The sequence below is a fragment of the Pseudoliparis swirei genome, chromosome 10, assembly GCF_029220125.1.
Source record: "Pseudoliparis swirei isolate HS2019 ecotype Mariana Trench chromosome 10, NWPU_hadal_v1, whole genome shotgun sequence".
Classification (NCBI taxonomy): domain Eukaryota; kingdom Metazoa; phylum Chordata; class Actinopteri; order Perciformes; family Liparidae; genus Pseudoliparis; species Pseudoliparis swirei.
The window spans coordinates 14,508,468-14,520,595 of record NC_079397.1 but is presented as its reverse complement, the minus strand read 5'-3'; the positions used below and the strand labels follow the sequence as shown (position 1 = coordinate 14,520,595).

The 12,128-nt window shown below is 40.8% G+C and overlaps 1 protein-coding gene across 1 annotated transcript in view; it reads left to right on the top strand.

Annotated features, from left to right (window-relative positions):
* Positions 1-3,860, top strand: part of plxna4 (plexin A4) — a 259,674-nt gene extending 255,814 nt beyond the window's left edge. The window contains exon 32 of the mRNA XM_056424726.1: positions 85-3,860. Within this exon, the coding sequence (XP_056280701.1) occupies positions 85-180 (96 nt within the window). The 3' untranslated portion in view covers positions 181-3,860. The remainder of the gene's footprint in view (positions 1-84) is intronic.
* Positions 3,861-12,128: the final 8,268 nt, after the last annotated feature.

Here is a 12,128-nt window from a genome sequence, read left to right as displayed (position 1 = left end):
AGTTGATATGTACTGATGCAGCTCCGTCATGGCACCTTCAGTGTCTAATGTGTGTCTGTGTTTCCTTCACTGTCCTGCTGCTAGATCGTGTGTTCACTGGAGCAGGACGACGCAGCCCGGAAACAAAGGCTGGCCTTCAAGCTGGAGCAGGTGGTGGCCTTCATGAGTCTGGAGAGCTGAGGACCACACTTCCCAGGGCGCACTGGGAAAAGACCCCATCAGAAACCGAGCCGTGCCTGAGCGAAGACCCGTCCCCATCTTTTTCATCATGCGACTTCCTCCCTCCGCCTTTCAAAGATGATGACTTCTTCCTTGACCTTTTTCTGCTTCCTCTTCCCCCAAGAACATTTTTTTGTTTTCCTCATCCACTCTGCTGCATAGACTAGTTTACCTGAAGATATTGGAAGGGTGGTTCGGGGCTGAGGTCGGCGTTTCCCACAGTGCAATGCGGGGAATCCCTCAGCTTCACCACAGAGAAGCTTCAAGGGGTGATTGCTTGAAAGCTGGCCATATTGGCATACTTCAGTCCCCCTGCTGGAAGAAGAGGGGGAAAAACATTTTTATGTTGCCTTTAATTCTTTAAAATCCACAATGTTGGGTGTCCATTTTGTTGAGAACTTTTTTCAGAAGTAGGATAGTGAAAACATCTCTAGAGTCCAGTTTATTGTAGTTCTATATTCAATGTTCGGAATCAAGAGGAAACATCAGAAACGACGCCTGCAAGCCAAATGAACACCTCTGAAGAAAATTAATGCAAGGATGGTTTGCCAAGTTTACACTGTACCTACAAGCGACGCGTACATATCTGCAGAATTTGGGGCGAGTCCAGGCAAAACCAGAATGTTCTTGTGCTCTCTCTCTCTCTCTCTCTCAATGTAGCTGGAGTTGTAATTAAGAAAAAGACTGATGGGGGCAGGGAAGAATTAGTGCTTCTCTGGACTTTTCCGTGATCGAAACGTGACTTGACACTAAAACTTTAAAAACCAGAACATCCCCAAACTCCCTTTACAACATTCACCCATTTTTCCTGCCCAGCATACCTTTGCTTAAAAAAAAACGCTCATGATTTCTGCTTCCATCTGGCTTATGTGGCTACTGCAAAAATTAAACAAAACCCTGGAGGTCCTGGCCCAAGTTGGATCCTCCGTAAGAAGCACACAACCAACTCGGGACGACGGTGTTCCGACCGCTCGTCCAGACACCGGGAGCGGTCGTTCTCCGGCTCTTGCCACTTCCAATCTTGTGTCGCCACTGCGGCAGTCTATCAAAGCACACACACACGCACAGATACACACACACACACAATCAGCAGCTGCACAAGATCTTGACTGCCCAGATATCTACGCCAACCCTGCAGGAGGTAAAGGGAAAAGCTGACTGAAATGTACTGGGTGAGAAACTGCTTGGACACGTCAAATGAGAAGAATGATTCTCCGGTGTAGCCCGAGACGGCCGACCGCTCTCTAACGGGCTCTGTTGTGAGAGCAGCGCTTCTTTCCCAGGATGTTCTCATCGAAAGACTTTTGTGTGGAGAAATCAACCAAGATGGACTTAGTCGGTCAGCCGAAAACCAAAGGAGCTTGACATTTTCAAAACAGTCAAAAATGTATTTGTAAAATGCCACTGAGGAACCGACGAAAAAGACGACCACTTCTAGGACAAAAAAAATATTGTGACTGAAACTTTACGTGATTTTTCTGACCTCAGTGTGTCGAGGTGAGAGGCTCTGTGGGCGAGGTGATGCGATCCTCCTTCCTCTTTCCATCGTCCCGGGTCTCTCCGGTTCTCGGCACACCGTTCGCCCTTGTGTCCGGCTCCCGACTTACCAGTTTTCTTTTCTGTTTTGCACAAGCGTTGGAGATGGTAGCTAGTTGCATACAGCAAAATCCTAACTGTTGAGGCGCTCTTGTCTGTATTAGTGTAGTTGTCCTCAGTGGCGGCAGGGGGGGGGGGGGGACCTTCTCCAAGCCTCAGAAAAAAGAAAAAAAGAAGAAAAAAAATCGGATAGAGCAGGAAACAGAACAAGAAGTGAACATCACGGCAGGATCAATAGAAAAAGTTAGACATTAAAAGTAGATACGACTTGTTGGAGAGAGCGATTGAAAGAGAGATGATGGAGGCGCCCTCCGTACCTTTTGACCTCTGCCCTTTCTTTTGCCTTGACAACGTGCCCCATGTGGTGATGTGAATGTGTGAAGACCGCCCTCGGTCCACCTTGGGTCCTTTATTGGCTTTTTAAGCGCATGTAAAACGTAAACAATTTAAGAAACTTATTTAAAAAAAAGTGAAAAATAAGAAAATTAAGCCTTGCAATGATGATGTGGATGTGTTCTTTTATCTTTCTTTTGCTTGGAAGAATCGAGATGGAAAAAGTGGATTGTTCTTGTAATAAAAACTATAACTTCCGTTGAAGGTGGAACCTTTATCCAGTTCAACCCCTAATGCAGAACCTCATGCCCATGGTTTTTGTGAAGTTTTAGATGCTAAATAAAACAGATATTATATACCCTTGCATGTTGACCTACTTGGATGGTATGAAATAGAACTGCCTTGCTCAAAGATATTTATAAACTTCTACTACTACTTGGGACTTTAAAGTAATTTACAAGTCAACTGTTAGTTTTAAGATTATGGATCTCACACGAAGATAACATGAACCCTGTTTTTAATTTATTGTCCCATTTACCGTGGCCTCCATTACAGGCCTCCAGTGTTTTGCGACAGCCGGGTCTTTTAGTTGTGGCACACAAGCTAGCTTTGCTTATACATCTCATGTTGGTACCTCTCTATATAGCATTACATTGGACATTTCATCATTACCGCTTACAATCTGGGTCTCCATCACTTGAGACCAGAACAGAAACATGATTGGAAAAGTATGAAGCTGTCCAAATAAGTAAAGATGGCCACTTATGAGAGAAAACAGACATGGTTCTACAAAGGGTTAATTTCATAAAAAGGCAACAAAGAGTTCATCAGTTTGCTATCATCACTAAATCATAATGTTACTAAAGGAGAAAGAAAGAAATACCCATAAGAAACAATGTATACATCAGACAGAAAACCGGAACTTTATAACAAGAAAGGCTTATTAGGCTTACTGGTAGACTTATGTTTAAGACTGAGGTTGGCAAGTAGCGGTTTCTTTCTTAGCCCTTGTGTCAAATGTATGTGAGATAGTCATGTCCATTCATTACTGTGCAGCGATTCAGTAGGATGAACGTCCTGGAGGGGTACATTCACATGGAGCGTGCTGGACATGTTATTTAGTAAACATAGCAAACCAATTCCACTCTGTTATTGGGAAAGGAGGGGAATCAATATTGATTTAGGGACATGACATGATTAATTCATGCAAAAGCTGGCATTGACCTTGTTAGAAACATATTTAAATAAGATAATTTCAAAGAAACCCCTTGTATTCACGTAGCCAATGTATACTCCGTCTATATACCCAAAGCTTCCCCTCCCTGCCGTGTGAGTCCTGGACTGTCCTTGTGAATCTACCCCCAGAGTCATTCCTCCCGTTTCCTTCCCCTGTAACCAAGGTCGCCTTGCGTTGCCAACACCACAGATAAAGTTTCCACCTTCAAACGTCTTGTAGGAACTTAAATGTCCTCCTCGCTCAGTGTTATAGCAGGTGTTACAGAAACATGCTAGAAAAGACTTTTACTAGACCATATTTGAAAGATAAAGAGTATCTTATCAAGAGACAAAACAGAAACCTGGGGGATATAAGGCGAGCTTCTCTAACTTTGTTATAATTGTATACCTGTGTATGTAAATATAATGCATTCCTATTTTGCAGTCAAGAACAAAATACTATTTGTAATATAGAATAAACTTTATTATGAAACCAAGCATTTCATTATTGTGTTTTATCATTGATTGTACTTCCCTCTCACAACATTGCAGTCTACAGTTTGCAGAAAGAAATTCACAAGTCATTTAAAAAGTCATGAAAAAGTTATCGTTATTATAGGATGGCGAAAATAGAAAAATAAGTCATAGAATAGTTTGCCGAAAAGGTCAAATGGCTCTACTTTTCCTGTCCATCTCAAGGACCGCACTGGGTGTTCAGGCCCGTTGAGGCCATCTCAGGTCTCACAGAGCAGCGCACTTTATGCACAAAGATACATAAACCACAGCTGTTCCACTCTGTGTGATATCAGGATACACAAGGACATGAACTGTTCTACATAAAATAGCTGAACAAGACCTCTCCTATGAAAAAAAAATCCTTTGATACCAGAAAGATGCATAATGGCCTAATCCTTTTAAACGCTGGTAAGTATCCACATTATTCAAATTAGTTTTATCAATTTAATTTTAAGTAGGTGGCTTGATTTTTCGCATAGCCACTGGGGCAGATAAAAAAAAACCAAGGTGTGGAATAGATCTTTGCAAAGGGGGAGCCATGCACACGCTGAATAGAACCATTGTGAAGAGAAGTAGCTCAAGGAGTAAATCTCTAAATATGTAAATAAGCGTCCAACAGTCATACCATTAGGCTACCTTTATAAGCATGGGCAGAAGGCCCACAACGACATCTCATTTAGTCAAAACCTCTGAATTTATGGAGGATCATTTTGCCTTTCTTACAGATTGACAACATAATAACAAAGCCATCATATATATATATATATATATATATATATATATATAAGCGTCTTTGAGTACTATGAAAAGCGCTATAGAAATTGTATGTATTATTATTATTATTATATATATACACACATATATATATATATACACATATATTTTTATATATATATACACTACCGTTCAAAAGTTTGGGGTCACTTAGAAATGTCTTTATTTTTCAAAGAAAAGCACTGTTTTTTTCAATAAAGATAACATTAAATTAATCAAAAATACACTCTATACATTGTTAATGTGGTAATTAATATTCAAGGTGGAAGTGTCTGGTTTCTAATGAAATATCTCCATATATATAGGGAGCCCATCATCAACGATCACCCCATGTTCTATGGGTACATTGTGTTTGCTAATCGCCTTAGAAGACTAATGTCTGATTAGAAAACCCTTGTGCAATTATGTTAGCACAGCTGAAAACAGTTATGCTGGTGATATAAGCTATACAACTGGCCTTCCTTTGAGCTTGAAGTTTGTAGAACAAAATTAATACTTCAAATATTAATCATTATTTCTAACCTTGTCAATGTCTTGACTATATTTTCTATTCATTTGATAAATAAAAGTGTGATTTTTCATGGAAGACACTAAATTGTCTGGGTGACCCCAAACTTTTGAACGGTAGTGTATATGGGAATCTCTAAGAGAAAATATGTATATTGAACATATATTCCTGCAAATTAGGAATGCAGAGAACAAAGCTGGGCCTACAAATAGCTTTTTTTTTAATATTCTACAAGCTGCATTATTCAATATGACACATCAAAGGCTGTCAAACATATTTAAATGTACTAGATTCCTGTTTTCTTAAATGGCAGCTTCGAAATCTCCCAAAATAAACGGCTTCCACGTCTTTTTGCAACATCAACTTTTGCAGATGCAGGAAGACGCATATCACTACCTCAGCGCAACAAGGCCATCTTGAAACACCTTTCCTGAGACACTGCGGGCTTTAAAAGTCAGAGGTAAGCTAAGAAAGAAAAAAAAGACAAGTAAATGGAAAACAGGAGTGACAGATGAGGAACTAGAAAGTTATGTGTAGCAAAGGCGGACAGGGAAGGTGTGAAGTGTAGATAACAGAGTGACAACCCGCTGGAGGGGTGTGCCCATAGACTGGAGGCTGCAGCACTCCGGCAGGCTGACGGGGATGAGAGATTGAATTGGCCCAGTGTCACCCTCCATATACCAACCAGTGAACTGGGGGTAATGGGTGAGAAATAGAAAGAGGGACGGTGGAAGTAGAGAGAGAAAGAGAGGTAGGCGGAGGAGTGGGGGCCGCCAAGTGTCACCCTAATTTTCTGACTAGTGAGGTGGGAATAATGGAAGGGAGGAGAGAGGCAACTCTAAGGGGTGATAGGTTGAGAGGTAGCGAAGGGGGCAGGATGATATAGAGCCAGCTATGATTGCTTCGCACCAGGGGTGGCTCTCCACGCTCGCATGATCACCGCCGCCCTTTCATCCCAAACCCCCACCCCACCATTACATCCACAGACACTGATGTGATGTGGCCGGAGCAAAACAAAATATAGAAAAAAAGATTGCATCTGATCACATGGAGATAGAGTGACGGACGGACCAGGAGAAGAGAGGAATATGGTGCCGTTAAGGCAATCCGTGTTCGGGGGCATGAGGGGTTACAGGATTGGATAATCGATAAGGCAGAACCTGCAGCTTTGGGGACTTTGAAGACAAGAGACTATTAGATGTACTGTCAACAGAACAATTGAAAAGGTTATTACCACTCCATCAGCTGCCGTGGCAAAGTTTTCTTACAAAGGGCCCAGGTTTGAGTAACAGGCACAGGTAGGAAACTAATGTTGGGGCAAAGCATTGCACTCACAGCTCAGTTATGAGCTATCAGAGTATAAAACACTTCAAGCTTAGTAATGGTTGGGCCAGGCTAATGGTGCCAGCCTGTCTCCTGTTTGTGATGTATCTCTAACACTCACTGCCTTTGGAGCATGAAGACAGCCGAGCAGAACAGGTGGATTTGATCTGAGACTCGGAGGTGTCCAACTGGAGAAGGTGCATAGAGCCTAAATCGATTCATATTATCCGTCTTCTTTGCTTTTTTGACTGAATCTTTTTCCAGAAGGTTGCAGCTTTTCGAAGGACATTCATCCGTAACTGTCCACACAACGGAGGGTTTTCAAGCTGTTTCTATTGATTTGATAACAGTAGAACAGTCAGTTGAAATAACATTATGTTGGGGGTTTTTTTTTGCAAACAAAATATTGCCAAAAATCATTTTCGATAATCTCAGAAGATGCCAGAAAATGATTGAGTTTCAAACTCAAGTTTGTCATGTGGGCTCCTGACATGCTGTGTTGACGGGTCTAACTTCAGGTGTGAACTCAGAGATCTTGACAACTGCACAGAAACAGATGCCAGCCATTACCGATATGAGCCCATCCTCCTCCGTCTGCTCCATCGTGGTAGACGTTCGTGTTGCTGGAGGCAGGAGGGATGGAATGGGAACTAGATCAGACTCAAATGTAAAGCCCAAAACACCCTGAACTCAACAGAAGGAGGATGAAGATACACATCAGAGCAAACGGTTTCAGAACAAAGAGTTTGAACACTGACGTGCAAGTCTGATGGAGTTAAATGAATAAGTGTGTGATGACGCTTCTTCATTGCAGATACATGGATTTGAGTCCAATGTAATGGCTCCCCTTGCTTACTCCATTAAAAGCGTGTCGTAGGTCAAATCAGGTTGTATTTGTGATTAAGGAGTCTTATTTGTGTTCAAACAGTTCCTCCTATGTGATTATTGCCAAACTACATCTCAGAAACCTCTTCAACTGCATTGTTATGACTAAACTTGCCACTGATCTCCCACAAGCCAGCCCCTCTCTGTACAAACAAACATGCACACAAAATGCAGACACACACACACACACACACGCACACGCACACAGCATGCTCCAAGGTCTTTCCTTTAAGGGCTCCACAAATCTCCTCATCAATAACAACCATGCAATTCCTTCTAAACTGCACATTTGCTCCCTGGGCTGCAGCGCCGTATGCACTCACTGACACACACATTCCCAGAGCTGTATCTGGTATCTGTACATTGGATTTATTTGATTATTTATTGATTATTACTGTATCCAAGTATTCTTTTAATATATATTGAGTTATTGATAATGGATTATAGCTGTTCAACAGACAGGTACGGATACCAAAATCCCTCTGCTGCATGAATATGGAAATATGTATATATGTTTTCACAAGACATATGTTGAGCTCAATGTTTGATTGAGCTCAATCAGATTGTGTTGGGACATTTGTTTCATTCACATTGCCAACCATTCATATCACCCACATTTTTAGATGCATGTCTTTATCATTTTAATAACCAATTTATTTAATAAGATTTTGTTTGTATTCATCATCATCATCATCATCATACATGACTAATTCATTTTCAATTCATCATCAAATAATATAAAATATATATGGCTGCAAATATTAAATAATATATATATATATATACAGGACTGTCTCAGAAAATTAGAATATTGTGATAAAGTTCTTTATTTTTTTCTTTAATTAAAAAAAAAAAAAACAATTCTGGATTCATTACAAATCAACTCAACTGATTGCAAGCCTTTTTTTTTTTTTATATTGCTATTTTGATTAGCTTAAGAAAAAAAAAAAAAAATCCTATCATAAAAATTGTAAATTTTTTCAGACCAAAGTTAAAAAGATTTGTGAGCCTGTACAACACAGTTCATTGATTATCAAGGTTGAGGAAACCCTTGCAGGTGTTTCTGTTAATTAGACAAATCAAGTGATTTGTTTAATACCCTACTAGTATACTTTTTCATGATATTCTAATATTTAGAGATAGGATATTTGAGTTTTCTTAAGCTGTACATAATGAGCTCAATATTAAAAGAATACCAACCACAGTGTTGCAATATTTTGTTGATTTGCATATCACCCATCATTTTAGATGCATGTCTTTGTCCTTATTTAATTGCATTACAGAAAATAAAGAACTTCATCACAATATTCTAATTTTCTGAGACAGTCCTGTATATATTATATATATATATTATATATATATATATATATAATAATTTTCTTTCAAACTAAACATTTCAGTTGACATGAATGCTCCTCAATAAAGCTACAGACAATGAATAACAACATTTACATAACAAACATGAATTAGTGCTATAAAACCAAATTATTAATATATGGAAAGCAACATTTACATAACAAACATGAATTAGTGCTATAAAACCAAATTATTAATATATGGAAAGCAACATTTACATAACAAACATGAATTAGTGCTATAAAACCAAATTATTAATATATGGAAAGCATCCTGTAGTATGTTGTACGATAAATAACATGCAAAATGAAAATGACGAATATTCTGCAGTTTGGTACAGAGTCAAACGCAGTCCAGGATAATATAGGAAAATATAAAATCATTCATCAATCATTGTCAAAGGAATCAGCTTTTCTGTGAGCCGATCCGCTGGGGAAATAGACAAAGGGCAGCCCACTATCATAGTCAGCCACCTGTGGGCTTTTGTGGCCGGTCCAGTCACACTCCTCATCCCCACCATGTTAGCCTGTCTACAATGGACAGGAGCCCATCAGCTGGGCTCGGTGCTGGCCCTTCTCTGAGGGCCCGACGGCGGCACGACGCACAACCCTGCCAGGCACACACACGCGTATGTGAACACAAACACAGCCAGCATGAGAATACACACCACACGTTTTCACAGCTTCTTCAGCACCAACATTATGAATATGCATAACCCACTGGACCCGACTCGAGCAGGCTGTGCCATTCTTTACTGCGTTCGAGCCCACAAGATGTCAACACAAACAAAAGGGAAAACTAATCTGACAACACAGTGTGGGCCTTAAAGAAAAGAGCTTGTCCTAGCATGATATCAATGCACGTTGTGTATCAGAGACCATGTTAACAATGCAAAATGACTTCCACCAGGTATGCATACGCTGTACATGTGGCAAACTAAAAGTTTGCGTTTCAAGGGTCTGACTTGGACCGACAGCTTGCTGAGAGGGCACAGATTGTAAAGGCGTAGAAATGATGGCAGGAAGATCGTCCTCTAATCCAATTCAGCGGCAGCCATTTGAATAATTGATGTGGGGGACATAAATTGGTCCATTCCAGATGTCCCCTGCTCCCTTAATCAATACTGATTCCCTTAATCAATGGTTGGATGGCCGGCCCAAGGCTTCGGCTGTTCTCCCCCCATGCAGCCGAAGCTTCCCACAGTCTGAGTCACAGGTGGTTGGCAGAAAAGTGGCTGTTTGTGGCGATAGGCTCTGGGTAATTGAGGCTCTTACCCAGCGGGGTTAGGGTAGCGAGAGGGGCAGCGAGGACTGCAGATTAGTCTGGTGTCTAGGAGAGGCACATGGCGCCCACCGGGGAAATGACTGCAGAGAGATTCCAAGACCGACTTGAAAAGAAAACTTTCACGGTGTACGGACTCACTTGATAAATTCAAAGACAGCAGGTAGGTTGGTTATGGAGGACTCAAAATGACTTGAGAATAAATAAATAAGCCCCAGCTCATTTGAATATACGGACACGTAAATGTCACACATAAATAAATGAAGAAATACGTGTGGACACGTAAATAGAGAAAGAAATAAATGAAGAAATACAGAAATGTAGAAATATATTTATTTAATGATGTCCTGTTGATTTATAACTTATATTTATTCATTCCTGGATTTATTAATTTATTTATACATTTATTTAAGCATGTATCTATTTATTTATACATTTATTTATTTATTTATACATTTATTTAAGCATTTATTTATTTATACATTTATTTATTTATTTATACATTTATTTAAACATTTATTTATCTATTTATACATTTATTTAAGCATTTATTTATTTATTCCTATATTTATTCATGCATTTATTTATTTATACTTAAGTCATTTTGAGTCCTCCATAGTTGGTAGCTCGCTTGAGTGATACTGTGATAGCTAGTCAGCTGTCGTGGAGATGGGGGGGAAAGGGCATGCAGAGACTCTCACATCGGCTCACGCGGCATATGTAACCTAGTGGGAAAGAGGTGGTAACCATTAAAGCCACTAGAGGGCGCTGTATTTTAGGGAAAGTCAGTAGGACCGAACGAGTGTGTCACGTGACTGACTGGTGGCGTGTTGGTGGTTTTCCCGTTGCTCTATGGTGTGGGTGTGTGAACACCACGGGCATTTAAGCTAGCACCGTGATACGAACTAAGAGCTACCACTGCGGTTATTTGTGTATTAGAGATGTAAAATTGAGTTCAGACACATAAATTGAACATTCCAAATGACTTTAATACTTCTCTTCAACATAAGGAGAAGTCGAGAAATAAAGATCCCGAACTCTAGTGTTGCGTCTGGTGTATCATTAAATGTCACCTGCCTACACATAAATAACCTGAACCTCATTTACATACCAATAATCTTCATCTGTAAAGACTGAAACATGTTCAGCACACACACACACACACACACACAAGCAGGTAATGGTGGGCAGAGGGAGCCGTGTGCCAGGATGCCAGGACAGAGCGGAGCGTAGCAGTGTGTGGCAGCTGGGTGGCACAGCTGGGGGAGACAGATAACCCTCCGCCTGTAGGAGCTGACAAAACCGCCACGTCTCTCCTCAGAAGACGGAACACCACTTGCCTCCCGTGTCTCTCATCCTCCGTCTGCACCCCTTGCTCTTGTTGTCCCTCTAAATGCATCTCTTTTTGAAAGCGGCCTCGCATTTTCTACCTCCACAAAGCCGGCGCCCGTTACATCCCTCACCCTTTCAACGTCCTCTTCATATCTGCCTCTTATTCCAAACGTACCCCACGGCCGAGAGGACGCCGTCGGGAGTGGTCCTGAGGCTGGCAGCGGGACAACGCAGTAATCCGTCAACGTTCTCCTTTCTTTCTTTTTTTTGCCCAGTAACACATCTTTGTCTCACAGCCATCAACAGGTGTCAAGTGCAGCAAGTGTTGCAGACCAGAACAAAGAGCAGCTATAAAGAGATGTCTCCGAGCTTTAGACAACCGAGCGAGCATAACGCTGATCGGGAAGGCAACGTCTCCACTGGGGAAGAGAAATATCCTTGCTGGGCAATCAACATTCTTTACTGGCCAACTTTGTTGTGAAACCAACTGTATGCTATATATACACACCTCAGCTCTATCAGAGCCCATTGAGAGGGGCTGAGAAATGAAAATAAAATCGGCAACAAAGCACGACACAAAGCTGCCTTTGAGTGTCAGTGTGTTGCTGTTATCGCCATTAAATGTTAGTCATTGAACCAAATGTACATATTAGAACTTGAATGATGATTGCAGGTTTAAGATTAAACATCTACAAAACCATTCCATCTTTGTGATAACACTACATCTGTCTAGCCTAAAGTCAACTGAATCACACTTGAATTGTTGGTTTTTGAGAGAGTAGACTCATGA